We start from the raw sequence: 16,036 nt of genomic DNA, 5'->3' as shown, positions 1-16,036 counted from the left end.
GGTGGTGAGGGAGGAAGTGTAAGGGCATGTGTAGCACTTGTTCCGCTTACAAGGATAAGTGCCGGGAGGGAGATCGGTGGGAAGGGATGGGGGGGATGAATGGACAAGGGAGTGATTCCTGCGGAAAGCAGAAAGTGGGGGGGGGGGGAAGATGTGCTTAGTGGTGGGATCCCGCTGGAGGTGGCGGAAGTTACGGAGAATTATATGTTGGACCCGGAGGCTGGTGGGGTGGTAGATGAGGACAAGGAGAACCCTATTCCTAGTGGGGTGGCAGGAGGATGGGTGAGAGCAGATCGTGAAATGGGAGAGATGCGTTTGAGAACACAGTTGATGGTGGAGGAAGGGAAGCCCCTTTCTTTAAAAAAGGAGGACATCTCCTTTGTCCTGGAATGAAAAGCCTCATCCTGAGAACAGATGCGGTGGAGACAGAGGAATTGCGAGAAGGGGATGGCATTTTTGCAAGAGACAGGGTGGGAAGAGGAATAGTCCAGGTAGCTGTGAGAGTCCATAGGCTTATAGTAGACATCAGTAGACAAGCTGCTTCCAGAGACAGAGACAGAAAGATCAAGAAAAGGGAGGGAGGTGTCAGAAATGGACCAGGTAAACTTTTTTTAGGCTTGAGGGCAGGGTGAAAGTTGGAGTCAAAGTTAATGAAGTCAACAAGCTCAGCATGCGTGCAGGAAGCAGCGCCAACACAGTCATCGATGTAGTGAAGGAAGAGTGGGGGACAGATACCAATATAGGCTTGGAACATGGATTGTTCCACAAAGCCAACAAAAAGGCAGGCATAGCTGGGACCCATATTTCAGAATGAGGAATGTACCGACCATGCTTAAAAAATGTTTATGAAATTAATATGTTACATACTATAGTCCAACTAAAGTGTCAATTATCAAATAGAATACATCATTTATAATTCTATTTTGCATTGACATGGAGAACCTCGAAGGGAAGTAAGAAGAGCCTGTAAATGTTGTAGTCCATAAAATAGTGAACTTTCCTTCTTAATCACTGCAGTATAATATTCTCCTTCAGAACTGCAATGAAATAAAATCTTTTTGAATTCTAGGATGAACCAAAGCTCTTCACAACTTTGGAAGTCTCACTGTTGTAATGTGAAAATTACAGTTTGGCTCTTGCAAGCAGAAATGACAAGCTGCCTTGTTTATGGGATAACTATTATCCAGCATGCTGAGAAGAATGTTCTTGGCTCTGTAGCATGGGATTGTTTAGGGAGAGGAGACATAGTTTCAACTTCTTGTATCATCCAAGAGAAGGCATAGCTGTAGTAATAGAACTCAACAGCAGCTCATTGCTAATTATTTTCATTGCTTTAATTTTTTTTAGCCTATTGTGAGTGGATGATCACCAAACTAATTGCCACATCTTATTGGGCAATACATTGTACAGAGGGGGAGTTGGGCTTGTTTAATGAGAGAAAATGGAGAAGTTGCTTTACGTTGAGTTGTACACAGAATTGACAGTTCAGGGAAAGAGATCGATTCAGCTTTTAGGTGTGATTGCTTCCTTTTTACAGAGCAGATGTGTAAGATGACTTTTGCAGAGAAAAGTACGAGATCAGGAGCTGCTTTTGTTATTTAGATTAATCTTCCTTGAAGATGAGCTAGATTAATGTAGTATTTGTAAATGTTGCTCGATGGTCAGTACAGACCTGGTGCGTTGAAGGGCTGATTTCTGCTGTATTTCTAACACTCCATGATTCCCTACCATAAGTTACTGTCAAACCTATGGTGCCTACAAAAAGTATTCCCCCCCCCCGGAAGTTTTCATGTTTTATTGTTTTACAGCATTGAATCACAGTGGAATTAATTTGGCTATTTTGACCACTGGTCAACAGAAAGAGACTCTTTTGTGTCAAAGTGAAAACAGATCTCTACAAAGTGATCTAAATTAATTACAAATATAAAACATAAAATAATTGATAATTGATAACCCCTTCAAGTCAGTATTTAGTAAATTGATAACCCCTTCAAGTCAGTATTTAGTAGATGCACCTTTGGCAACAATGACGGCCTTGAGTCTGTGTGGATAGGTCTCTATCAGCTTTGCACATCTGGACACTGTAGTTTTTCCCCATTCTTCTCTACAAAACTGCTCAAGCTCTGTTTGATTACATGGGGATTGTGAGTAAACAGCCCTTTTCAAGTCCAGCCACAACTTCTCAATTGGTTTGAGGTCTGTACTCTGATGTGGCCATTCCAGGATAATTAACTTTGCTTTTAAGTCATTCCTCTTAGCTTTGGCTTTACGCTTGGGGTCATTGTCTTGTTGGAAAACACATCTTTTCCCAAGTTGCAGTTCTTTTGCAGACTGCATCAGGTTTTCCTACATGATTTCCCTTATTTTCCCTGTGGTGTACAAAGGCTGTTGTAAATCTAGTCAAAAGAAAAGAAGAGCTTATGAAAGGTTTAAAAAAACTAGGTAGTGGTAGAGATCTAGAAGATTATAAGGTTAGCAAGAAGGAGTTTAAGAATGAAATTAGGAGAGCCAGAAGGGGCTGTAAAAAAGTCTTGGCAGATGGGATTAAGGAAAACCCCAAGACATTCTACAAGTATGTGAAGAGCAAGAGGGTAAGAAGTGAGAGAATAGGACCAATCAAGTGTGTCAGTGGAAAAGTGTGTATGGAACCAGAGGAGATAGCTGAGGTACTTGATGAATACAGGGATGACTTACAGCAGATTGAAAAGCTTGAGCATGTAGATAGTAAGAAAGAGGATGTGCTGGAGCTTTTGGAAAGCATCAAGTTGGATAGGTCACTGGGACTGGACGAGATTACCGCAGGCTACTGTGGGAGGTGAGGGAGGAGATTGCTGAGCCTTTGGCGATGATTTTTGTATCATCAATGGGGACAGGAGAGGTTCCAGAAGATTGGAGGGTTGCGGATGTTGTTCCCTTATTCAAGAAAGGGAGTAGAGATAGCCCAGGAAATTATAGACCATTGTGAGGTGGTTCACTTTGGTAAGTCAAGTATGATGGCAGAATATAGTATCAATGGTAAGACTCTTGGCAGTGTGGATCTTGGGATCCGAGTCCATAGGACACTCAAAGCTGCTGCGCAGGTTGGCTCTATGGTTAAGAAAGCATACAGTGCATTGGCATTCATCAATTGTGGGATTGAGTTTAGGAGTCGAGAGGTAATGTTGCAGCTATATAGGACACTGGTCAGACCCCACTTGGAGTACTGTGCTCCGTTCTGGTCGCCTCACTACAGGAAGGACATGGAAACCATAGCAGAGGAAATTTCCAAGGATGTTGCCTGAATTGGGGAGCATGCCTTATGAGAATAGGTTGAGTGAACTTGGCCTTTTCTCCTTGGAGCGACGGAGGATGAGAGGTGTACAAGATGATGAGAGGCATTGATCATGTGGATAGTCAGAGGCTTTTTCCCCAGGGCTGAAATGGCTATCACAAGAGGGCCCAGCTTTAAGGTGCTTGGAAGAAGGTACAGAGGAGATGTCAGGAGTAAGATTTTTACGCAGAGTGGTGAGTGCGTGGAATGGGCTGCCAGCGATGATGTGGAGGCAGATGCGATAGGGTCTTTTAAGAGACTCCTGGATAGGTACATGGAGCTCAGAAAGATAGAGGGCTATGGATAACCCTAGGTAATTTCTAAGGTAAGGACGTGTTCGGCACAGCTTTGTGGGCCAAAGGGCCTGTATTGTGCTGTAGGTTTTCTCTGTTTCTATTTTGCTGCATTCATTTTATCCTATACCTTCAGAAGCCTTCCAGGCCCTGCTGCAGTGAAGCATCCCCACAGCATGATGCAGCCACCACCATACTTCATGGTAGGAATGGTGTGTTTTTGATAATGTGCAGCGTTTGGCTTACGCCAAACATAGCATTTAGTCTGATGGCCAAAATGCTCAATTTTGGTTTCATCAGACCATAGAACCTTCTTCCAGAAATTTTCTTGTATCCATCTTCTGACTTGTGCTTTTCAATAACCTTTTCATAGAGTTGCTTGGAATGTTCGTTTTTCTTCATGGTGTAGTTTTTGCCAGGACACTGACTCACCAGCAGTTGGACCTTCCAGATACGGGTCTATTTTACTACAATCAACTGAAACACCTTGCCTGTACACAGGTGATCTCTATTTAGCTAATTATGTGACTTCTAAAACCAATTGGCTGCACCAGTATTAAAAGGGGTGAAAACTTACGCAATCAACTATTTTGTGTTTTACATTTGTAACTAATTTAGATCACTTTGTAGAGATCTCTTTTTACTTTTGACACAAAAGAGTCTTTTTCTTTTGATCAGTGTCAAAAAAGCCAAATTAAATCAACTGTGATTCAATGTAATGAAACAATAAAACATGAAATTTCTGGTGCGGGGAGAATACTTTTATAGGCACGGTATATGCACCATTTTTCAGCCTACGAATTTCAACTTACAGTAATTGTAATTTATAAAGGGGTGCTTTCTCTCCATCTTAATTCTTCTGCTTGTTTTTCTCTGCAGTGTGCAGTGGTACTGCCCCATCTGCCAGCCAGAGCAGTTTATCTCAATTTGCTCTCATTATATACTCTATCAAAATGTATGCTCACAAGTTTAAGGTTTTGGTCATTTTGAATCTCTATTTTCTTTTGCTTCATGTCTTATCCAGTTGATTGCTGAGAATGAGCAAATCCAGAGCACTTGTTTTACTCTTTAATCCACATTACACAAGTCAATTTTTGATAGCATATTTTCTTCTTCTCTGTTTGCCTTTAAACTTAATATTTAAATTGTGACTTTGAATATAAATTGATCACTAGCCTGCAATTTGAAGAGCTATTTTATTTTAATGTCTGAATCAATGATCTGATTTTTGACTTGAATTTTATTACCACTTGTTTAAGTATAATACTGTGCAAAAGGTTTTGGGCACGATAGATTTTTTTAATATGGATTCAGATGGTATGTCCTTCACAGAACCCTGACCTCAAGATCTTCGAGGCTGCCTGGAATTACCTAGGGAGACAGAAGCAAGCAAGACAGCCAATGTCTACAGAAAATCTGTGGCAAGTTCTCCAAGATGCTTGGAACAACCTACCATCTGATTTTCTTATAAAACTGCACACAGTGTACCTGAGAGAATTCATGTAGCTTTAAAGGCCAAGTATTGACTTGATTTAGTTTTTTTCACAGCATACTGCTGTTTCTAGTAAATTTTCTGATAATTTTGAAATGTTTTATTTCATTATCTTTGAAAGCATCTTCGCTTTACAGATCTTATTTTTACATGTGCCTCAGACTTTTGCACAGTGCTGTACATATATTAAAAAAAGCAGTGTATAACTGATATTCTGCAAAGAAAATGGTCACAGTCACTTCTGGATGCCAGCATAGCATCTGCTCTTAATGCAGTGTTTTAACCTGAAAATCACTTGAAGTACTTCATTGAGTTGCAATCAGACAGAATTAGATGTTGGCCAAGGCAGTAGAGCTTCGGAGGAGCAACTGAAACCTCAACTTTAAGGAAGACTAGAACTGGGATAGAGAGTTTTAGAGCTGTTTCTATAGTTTTGGCTAGGTTTTGGGGGTTTTGCTGCCAATTCCACAGCAAAGGCAATAGTGAGGTAAGTAAATTAGTTGCTGCTTTGAAAAGCCAGAATTAGACAGATGGAGAATTTCGGCATGGAAGTAAGGCTGCAAATTACACTTGGAGGAAAGAAGCTATGAAAGTATTGAGGCAGGGCAATGAGAATTTTTTGAGATTGCAGGTATTATGGGATGAGCAAATGCAACCTTGCAATGTTGATACAATAAGTTAGTAAAATGTAGCGCAAAGTCAGATTCAGGCATTAGAAATTTTGAAAAGCAAATGCTGTATTAAACCCATTTTATTCTCCACACATTCTCATCAACTTCCCCCAGATTTTACACTCACCTAAACACTCCGCACACTTTATAGTGATTAACTAACCTAACCTATGTGCAAATGCAGTTAATGTGGGGAATTGTGAAGGAATGAAGTAAGGGGAATTACATATCAGATTGTTATCTATATGGAAAGAGACTGCAAAGGAGTGATGTTCAGTAGGATCTTGTTATAGTGCACGTGTCACTCAATGTTAGCAGATAGGTTCATTGAGTAGTTGGCAAAACAATTGACCTTTATTGTCAAGATGTTACAGTTTAAATTGAGAGATTTTCTTAGTCATGCAGTGTCCCTCCTCCCCTTCTTACCCCATCCCTTATTTATTCTTTTTTCCTTTTTTTCTCCTCTTTTTCTCCTCTTTTCTCTCTCTCTGTCCCTCTCACAATAACTCTTTGCCTGCTCTCCATCTTTCTCTGCTCCCCTCCCCCTTTCTTTCTCCCTAGGCCTCACGTCCCATGATCCTCTCCCTTCTCCAGCCTCCTATCCCTTTCGCCAGTCAACTTTCCAGCTCTTAGCTCCATCCCTCCCCCTCCTGTCTTCTCCTATCATTTTGGATCTTTACTATCTCTTCTTTCAGTCAGTCCTGATGAAGGGTCTCAACCCGAAACGTCGCCTGCACTTCTTCCTATAGATGCTGCCTGGCCTGCTGCGTTCCACCAGCATGTTGTGTGTGTTGCTTGAATTTCCAGCATCTTCAGATTTCCTCATGTTTGCGTATATAATTGTAATATTGGTTTTCTAACTATGTTTAAACAGCATTCCAATTGACGTGTACAAATATTTTCCCTCCTCTGTTTCATTAAATGTCCCCCACGTTATGGCTGTTTGAGTAATGGAAACTTGCCCTGATAGATTTTACAAGTCACTACCAAACATTTGATATGTTCAATGAAGTTGGTCTTGTTCTATGTGGTGAAAAAATTAAGTAAATACACTTTTTTGAATTTGTATTTCTCAATACCTGCACACATAGCGTAGCTTCTTGTTACAGAGAATTACAACATGGACCATTTTCTAGCATTGTAAATTCCTTTAAGGCAGTGGTCATCTGTTTATTATTTGCTGAGTATTGAAGTAGTTTACCATGCAAATATCTTCCTCACTGTCCCTTTATGATTAATGAATAGCTCTGCATTGTTTCTTCTGTTTCTGAATTTCTGCCTTGGTGAGGATGATCAGCAGTGAGCACAAACTAGGTTAGTCCTAAGACTTAACACTGCAACAGTTTAAACTTTGATTCTATGTTTTGAGCTGATTGAGATCACCAGATATAAATTTTACATGTTAATCTGGAGATTACTTTCGTAGCTACTTGTAGATTGTGAATTTAAAATTATTTATTTCTTGGTTGTGTATGTAGCAAAGTATCCATTCATTATGTATTATTTCCAAAATGTTTTATAATTATTCCAATGCAGTACTTCATGCGACTGGAGTAAGGAGTTATTATATATATATTTGACTATATCTATCTAGTCAATGTTCTTGTGGTATTTGCAGTTTGCAATAATCATGTCCATGTCATTCTCCAGAGAACTTGCAGAAGGCTCAAGTATAATTGTGAAGGTGGATGACAAAGTTGCCAGCATCAGGAATGTCAAGGTCAGTGCTTATTTTTGTTTCATGATCCAGGGAAATTAAGGATTTTGTCTGTACACAACATTTCAACATTTTACCTGAACAACTACATGCCAAGCGCAGAAACGCTGAAAAAACTCAGCAGGTTAGGCAACATCTTTGAAAAAGAAAACAATTGACACTTCAGGTTTGTGACTCTTCAACAGACCTGCTGTTTTTCTAGCATGCCCAATGTAATTTTTTTCAGATTCCCAGTATTGATGATTTCAAAATTTACATCATAAGTACAATGTCCCTGGAGAATTGTTCTACATGTCTAATTGTGTCATCACAATCTGAGCAGGAAAGAATGTTGGTTTAACTAAGCCACTGAATGTTGATAGATCTTAACAGCTTCAGCTTTACTTAAATTTGGTGTTTGATTCTAACCTTTCACAAAAAGCAGTATCAGTTTTGGTCTGGTTAATGTAACACACTGGATTCTGGTTAATTGGGACACATTAGGACCTGTACATTTTGGCCCAATTAAGTGACTACCCCAATTAGCTGAAGTTTCATGGAAATAACAGTATAAAAAAGACAAAGTAGTATTTAACAGAATAATAAATTATGTATTTAAATGAAATACAGAACAAATTAAACCACTGTCAATACTACTGATGGTTGCCTGTCATATCTGATGATGACAGGAAACCTATGTGGGAGAGTTTTTAAAATGGAAAAGCCGTTGCACTGGGGCAGTTCCACTCTCGACCTCCGAAGTCTGGGCCAAGTAGTACGAATAGGTGTCATAACTGGGGTTTTCCCTGTTTGCAGTGAATGACCATGACTACTGTGCCTCGTCATGCATTTGTTCTCCACATAGCTTTGCAGAACTGCCTTCCTGGCTGTTGGATCTCACTGTAGATCACACTCGCCAGTCCACTGGAGCTGACTTTGCTTACTAGCATAGGTGTATCCCTATCTTACCGGGGTATGAGACCCAACAGCTATCCTCACCTGATTTAGCTTGTTAGTTGAAGCAGTGTGCCAGGGTGAGGCTGTGTTGCATGCAAACAACTACTTGGAGCTACAGTTCAGAGCTGAGTGTCCAGCAGGAATCAAAGGTAATATTCAAGATGATTGCTGAGTCCTTCAAATTCTTTGTAGTTCTTAACTTATTGAAATAGTGAAATCATTTCATTTTCACTTCTGGTTGTTTCTGGCATTTCCAATTCTGAATGCTTGAAACCACAGTGAGCAAAGCAGTCCAGAGTTGTTTTGCTGCTTATTTCTAGCAGACTATCAGTGACAAAATCACTGTTTTTTGAACACAAGTGCACATAATAATGCTACTTAAAAGCTCTTCACTCTTAAATATGGTGTAATGTGTAACAGCTACACAAGTTCATACAACTGACCATAAGACTATATGATATAGGAGCAGAATTTGGTCATATGGCTCATCAAGTCTGCTCCTCCATTTCATCACGGCTAATCCATTTCCCTCTCAGCCCCAATCTCCTACCTTCTCTCTATATCCCTTCTTGCTCTGACTAATCAAGAATTTATCAACCTCTGCCTAAAACATGCGCAATGGCTTGGCTTCCACAGCTGCCAGTGGAAATGAATTCCACAGATTCACCACCCTCTGGCTAAAGAAATTACTCATCTCTGTTCTAAAGGTTTGTCCCTCTATTCTGAGACTATTAGACTCCACCACCATAGGAAGCACCTTCTCCACTTCCACTCTTTTGAGGCCTTTCAAGGTTCGATAGGTTTCAATGAGATCTCCACTCATTCTTCTAAATTCCATTGAGTACAGGTGCAGAGCCATCAAATGTTCTTCATTTGACAAGCCTTTCAATCCTGGAATCATTTTTGTGAACCTCCTTTGAACCCTCTCCAATGTCATCACATGCTTTCTTAGATAAAAGGCTCAAAACTGCTTACAATACTCCAAGTGAGCCCTCACCAGTGCCTTGTAAAGTCTCAATATTACATCCTTGCTTTTGTACTCCAGTCCTCTCGAAATGAATGTTAACATCGCATTTGCCTTCCTCACCACTGACTGACACTAGTTACAAACTGTTCGACAACAGTGTTCTCTCCCTGCTAAGCAGTCTAGAATCCCAAATAAATGAAGGGATTCCTGGCTCTTTTTATGATTAGTTTTTGTTCTTTGAGTTGACCCAAATAATTGGCTGTCCCAATTAATCGATGGCCCAATTAACAGGAGTTCACTGTATCAGAATTGGCGATAAAAGAGCCTCTTTAATTCACATCCTTTTAAAATTGCAGGATGTGACAGACTGGGATTTGATTAATTGAATGAATAGGATTGGGTGAAAGCTTTTTCTTTTAATGTAGCCAACTCTTTCTGCTTTTTTTGCCATATTCTTTATAAGAATCACTGTAGATTTTTAAAAAAAAGCTCATCTTGAGAGTTCACAAATTAATTACAAATTAATCTGAGCTTAGCTGCATTGGAGGTTGTTAAAACACGAAGGGATGTTCATTGAATTAGAGGTAGAGAACAATATCTGTATTGGGAAAGTGTCTGCTGTTGTCTTCCCAAAGAGTTTGTTGCAATCATGAAGGTGATCAAAGGTTGAGAGGTCAGATCAAAAGCAGGATGGAATGAGGATCAATTGAAAGGCTGGAATCATTGTTAAGACCTCCATTTCAGAGGGAATCACATTGTGAGCGGTGAATGCAATCTAGTAAACTGGAGGACCTGCGGGTAAATTGAGTTTCACCAGGAAAACCAGAGTCCCTAGTTAAAAGGATGGGAAGGGATGAAAGGGCAGGTGTTCCACCTTCTATAGTTGGTGGGAATGTGCTGTGAGGTGGAACCTGGCAGAGGGCATGGTCCTCTTGGAAGTGGGGAAAGAGTGGAGGGGAAGATGTCTAGCTGTGATGTCGTGTAGGCTGATGAATTTGGAGGTTGGTGAGGACACTGCCAGTACTAGAGGGTCTGAGTTATAGGGAAAGGTTGGTGTGCTAGGTCTTGATTCCTTGGAATGTAGGAGAATGAGAGGGCAACCTTATAGAAATGTTTAAAGTTATGAGAGGTGTAGATAAGGTGATCAGTAACAGTCTTTTTACCAGGTAGGAGAGTTCAAATTGGTTTAGAGTGAGAGAGAGAGAAAGAATAAGTTACCTGAGGGGAAAAAAATTCACACAATGTGGTAAATATATGGAGTGAGCTGCTAGGAGTTGTGGTTGAGGCCGATACAATACCATTTAAGAAACACTTGGATAAGTGCATGGAGGGGTGGGGTTTGGAGGGATATTGGCTGAGGATGGAAATTGGGACTAGCTGGGTAGGCACGGTGACTGGCGTGGGCTCACTGTGCCAAAGTGCCTCTATCTGTGCATTATTACTGTATGGATTTGGAGGAAGTGAATCATATTATTTCTGAGAACAAGTTTACCTGTTAGGCATTTGTGCAAAATGGAACAATGCTTAGGTTGTGCAGGTGTGGAATGAGTTGGACATCATTCATGAAAATTAACTGGTTGTGACAGGGAGGCTGGGAACTCTTGGAGGTAATGGAGATGTTGGAAATATAATTGATGTACTTATAAGGAGAGTAGAAGAAGAAAGTGGGAGAGGCTAGGTAGAAGAGGGATAAGAACAATACTGAAACAATGGGAATACTCCATTCTGAATAGTCTATTCAACTCTGTTGAAAAGAGATTATCAGCTGGATAGAGAAAAAGGTCAAAGCTGTGCTTAAATCTCCTTGGAGGAGAAAAATCTAACTTTCTCACTGACCCCTGAAGTTTCAGCCCATAACTGCTCAATTGAGAAAGAGCATTTGGGATGGCACTGTGATCCTGAGGCCATGCATGAGAAGCCACTACATTACCATACTGGCAAAAGAAGTGGAGCACCCTTCAAACTGCTGCACGCTCACCCTATTGGTCATCTTTTGTCCCACCTCTGGAAAAGTCTGCATTTCCCAGAGTAGCCTCATTAGCAACCAGGGTTCATTCCCGACTTTGGGTGCAGTCTGTTTGCAGTTTTGCAAATTCTTGGTGCAACTGCATGGATTTCTGTTAGTTGTCTGGTTTCCTCTGTGCAAGTTGGCAGGTAAATTGGGTATGTACATTGGCTCAAGAGTGTAATTGAGTGGAAAGATCTGGGGAGTATTGATGGAGTAGGGAGAATAAAATGGTAAAGTGTAAATCAATGTAAGTAGGTGGCTCACCGTTAGTGCAGACTCAGTGGGCAGGATGGCCTGTTTCATGTGCTTCATAAATGCAATGAGATCCCATTAATCCTGTAGGGCTGCTTAAAATTCTTATTGGAGCAGTCCCATATGGGATTTTAAGAAGACTCCATTTGGTTGGGGGCACGGTAAAGCTGTGAATGGATTATCTCCAGAGGGTGTGAATTGAGTTACTGGAGGAAATTGATGTTAAATGGTGCGAACCCAATGTTATTTTCTTGCTTTGAACATAGAACGGTATAGGCCCTTCGGCACATGTTGTTGTGCCAACCTTTTAATGCACTCCAGAAGAATTTAAGCCTTCCCTCCCACATACCCCTAACATTTTTCTTTTATCCATGTCTCTTTAACAACCTGAATGTATCTGCCTCCACCACCACCCTCAGTAGTGCATTCCATACACTTACCATGAAACTTGAGTTCATGAAATTTAAGGAAGAACCAAATACTACCCAGAATTGCAGCGACAGTGCTTGTTGATGACACTTAGAATGTGAAATGAAAACTTCCTGTGCGTGTGAACCTTTTGCCCCCTGGAGTCTGTGCTTCCATTCAAGAAGAACATGGCTGATTTAATCTTGGTCTCAGTTGCATTTTCCATCCTGTTGCCTTTACCTCATTAACATCAAAACTTCTATATTTTATATTATAACTCTGGAGCAGAAGTAGGCCACTTGTATAGCAAATTACTCTCACTTTGAAGGACTACTCCACTGTTTCTCTCACACCCCAAGGATAATGCTAGTAGGTTAAAGATTTCCTCATTTGGGAATATGTCTTCATTATGAGTATACTGTATATTTGTGGGTTTGACTCCTTTCCCCCAGCTTCACTGCCTACACTGCAGCAATTTGCCAAATCAAAGCACTCAGTATCCACATTCAACTCTTTGCTCAGTGAAGCTGTTCACTCATCCCCAGACTGAACTAAAGTGGAAGTGTATGGGGAAATTTCCGTAAGGAATTGAGAACAGTGAGCCAATGAAAGGGCAGAGAGATCAGAATTGCCTATTGCAGGGCAGGAAGAGAGAGCCCAGGTGTTCTACACATATGAAGAACAGGAGGATGACTAGAGTGAGGATAGGACTGATCAGTGATAGAAGAGAAAACGTGCCTGGAGTCAGGGGAGGTAGGGGAAGTCCTGAATGAATACTTTGCTTCAGTATTCACCAGTGAGAGACACCTTGACATTTGTGAGGACAGTGTAAAGCAGGCTGATAGAACATGGCATTAAGAAAGAGCATGTGCTGGAACGTTTACCTTGTGGCTCTTGAATTCTGTCCCCTGATTAATGTATGCTAACACACCATATGTTTTCTTAGCCACCCTATCAACCTGCGTGGCAACTTTGAGGGATCTATGGAGATGATCTCTCTATTTTTCCACACCGCTAAGGATCCTGCCTTTAACCCTTTACTTTGCCTACAAGTTTGACCTTCCGAAGTGTATCACTTCAGTTTTCCAGATCGAACTCCTTCTACTATCACTCCGCCCAGCTCTACATCCCATCAATTACCTGTTGTAAAGCTAGACAGCCTTCTACACTATCCACAAACCACCAATTGCTGTGTCATTTGTAAACTTACTAATCCACACTTTACTTTCTCATCCAAGTCATTTATTAAAATCATAAAGAGGAGGGGCCCCAGGACAAATCACTGCAGAACACTGCTGGCTACTGACCTCCAGGTAGAATTCACTCCATCTACTACTGTAGTGACAAAACAAAACCAACCAAACCAAAACAATTGCCGCTGCCGTTGACTCTACGGATTTGTTATACTTGCATGACACACCCTCTGCTCCAACAAAGTGATTGTTCCAAAAGTCTTTCAGAAGGGACCAAGACAAAAGAAAGGAAATTATAGCTCAGTTAACCTAACCTCAGTGGTTGGGAAAATGTTTGGAGTCTATTCTTAAGAATGAGGCTTCGGGGTACTTGGAGACTTATGATAAAATAAGTCAAAGTCACCATGGTTTCTGTAAAGGGAAATCTTGCCTGACAAATCTGTATTAGAGTTTCTTTTTGAAGAAGTAACCAGCAGGGTGGACAAAGGAGAGGCAGTGGATGTCATTTACTTGGATTTTCAGAAGGTGTTTGATAAGGTACCGTACACGAGGCTGCTTAACAAGATAAAATCCTGTGGGTGTTACAGGAAAGATACTGACATGGATAGAGGGATGGTTGACCGGCAGGAGGCAGCGAGTAGGAATAAAAGGGGCCTTGTCTGGTTGGTTGCCAGTGACTAGTGGTGATCCTCAGGGTTCAGTATTGGGACTGCAACTTTTCACATTGTCAGTGATTTAGATAATGGAATTGATGGCTTTATGGCAAAGTTTGCAGATGATGCAAAGATGGGTGGAGAGGTGGGTAGTGCTGAGGAAGCAATGTGATTGCAGCAGGACAGAGAAGTAGGAAGAATGGGCAAAAATATTGGTTGATGGAATACAGTGCTGTGAATGTGTGATAATGCATTTATGTAAAAGGAACAACAGTGCAGACTATTATCTTAAAGGGGAGAAGGTTCAAACATCAGAGGTGCAGAGGGACTTAGGAGTCCTCGTGCAAGACAAGGTTGAGTCTGTGGTAAAGAAGGCAAATGTAATGTTGGCATTTATTTGAAGGGGAATAGAATATAAAAGCAAGGAGATAATGCTGATGCTTTGTAAGACACTAGTCGGGCCGCACTTAGGGTATTGTCAACAGTTTTGCGCTCCATATCTCAGAAAGGATGTGTTGTCTTTGGGGGAAAAAAGTCCAGAGGAGGTTCACGAGGATGATTCTGGGAAAGGAGTGGTTAACATACGAGGAATGTTTGGCAGCTTTGGGCCTGCACTCACTGGAATTTGGAAGGATCGGAGGGGACTTCATTGAAACCTACTGAATGTTGAAAGGACTAGGTAGGGTAGATGTGGAGAGAATGTTTCCTCTGGTGGGGGTATCCAGAACTAGAGGGTACAGCCTCAAAATTGAGGGGCAATCTTTTAGATCAGAGGTAAGGAGGATTTTTAAAATCAGAATAGTGAATCTGTGGAATGCTCTGCCACAGACTGTGGTGGAGGCTAAGTCCGTGGGTATATTTAAGGCGGAAGTTGATCGTTTCCTGATCAGTCAAGACATCAAAGGAAATGGTGAGAATGCAGGTGTATGGGGTTGAGTGGGATCTGGGATCAGCCATAACGGAATAGCGGAGCAGACTTGATGGACTGAATGGCATAATTCTGCTCTTATGACTTATGGTCTTACGGTCCAAGTCAAATCCTATATTAGCAATGGGCAGACATACAATCTTGAAGCGATGAAACTTAAACATACTCAAGTGTAAGCTAAGTGTAATTAAGTATTATTGAGCAGTCAGAAAAAGATACAACATCTGCTGGTTGAAGGCTACAAACTTCAACCAAATAAGCAAAAATATGACTCTTATTCCCTTTGCTTTTACCAGCATGAAACTGAAGACCCATTAACTGTCAACTCGGGCCAAATGTAGTCTCTTCCACCACCATGGTGTCCTTTCAATGGTCTATCAACACTGCGAATCAAAGCCTGAGGCACCTTCACCCCTATTAGCTCAATTTCAGAGTCAATTTCTGGCAAATGAATATCCTTTAGGTTAGTCAATTCATGAAGATCTCTCGGTGGTGAAGAATGTTCCCTTTGTACACAGGCATATTTTCTTGTGTATAGATGTTAGGCAGTTCACAATAGTTTTCACTATTTCAGCCAGCCATTTCCAATCCTGAAATGATGTAGCTACGCTCAACCTTCTCTTGACTATTGTGCATGAGAGAATGCGTGTTCCTTTTCCTGTCAGGTTGTGCTTGTTCATGAGGCTCACTGTACTTCCTTGACCTAGGAAAGCATAAATAACCTCTGTCATATTACTCTTCCTCAGCTTCACCTGAACTGGAGTTAATTGAAAGTTTACAATCATGATCACTATCCCCTGTAAGGTGATTAGATACCAGGGTGCCACTCACTGCTGTGTTTGCTTTAGTCACAGCTGGCTTCTAATCTGCATGCTTTTCATCATTTCCAGGCTCAGTTGTAGCTGCTTCCTTTAGCTTGAGTTTGGATCCAGTTTTGTTTGCACCTTTACTTATTGCCGGCGATGTAGGATTGTATTTTTTCCAAACACTGGGTGTGTAGTAACCTTCACTTATCTTTCAATAAAATCAACAATGTCAGTGGAAGTAACCTTACAGTTGTGTCTTCCCTGCAGTTTTTAGACCACTGATCTCCATTTTTCCCAAAGGTATTGGGATAATTTATTTATGACAATTCTCATCAGCAGGCATGTCCAACTCATGCATGTCCTACGTGTCTTCCATGGCATTTAAACAGCCTCGAAGAAAAG

General features: G+C 41.0%; 1 protein-coding gene across 1 annotated transcript in view; it reads left to right on the top strand.

Annotated features, from left to right (window-relative positions):
- stard9 (StAR-related lipid transfer (START) domain containing 9) overlaps positions 1-16,036 on the top strand; it is a 418,409-nt gene that overhangs the window by 33,197 nt on the left and 369,176 nt on the right. Inside the window, exon 2 of the mRNA XM_063054195.1 lies at positions 7,417-7,486. Coding sequence (XP_062910265.1) covers positions 7,417-7,486 — 70 coding nt within the window. The remainder of the gene's footprint in view (positions 1-7,416; positions 7,487-16,036) is intronic.

The sequence above is a fragment of the Mobula hypostoma genome, chromosome 1 (genome assembly GCF_963921235.1).
Source record: "Mobula hypostoma chromosome 1, sMobHyp1.1, whole genome shotgun sequence".
Lineage (NCBI taxonomy): Eukaryota > Metazoa > Chordata > Chondrichthyes > Myliobatiformes > Myliobatidae > Mobula > Mobula hypostoma.
The sequence above is the reverse complement of the archived record's forward strand: the minus strand, read 5'-3'. Positions and strand labels throughout refer to the sequence as shown.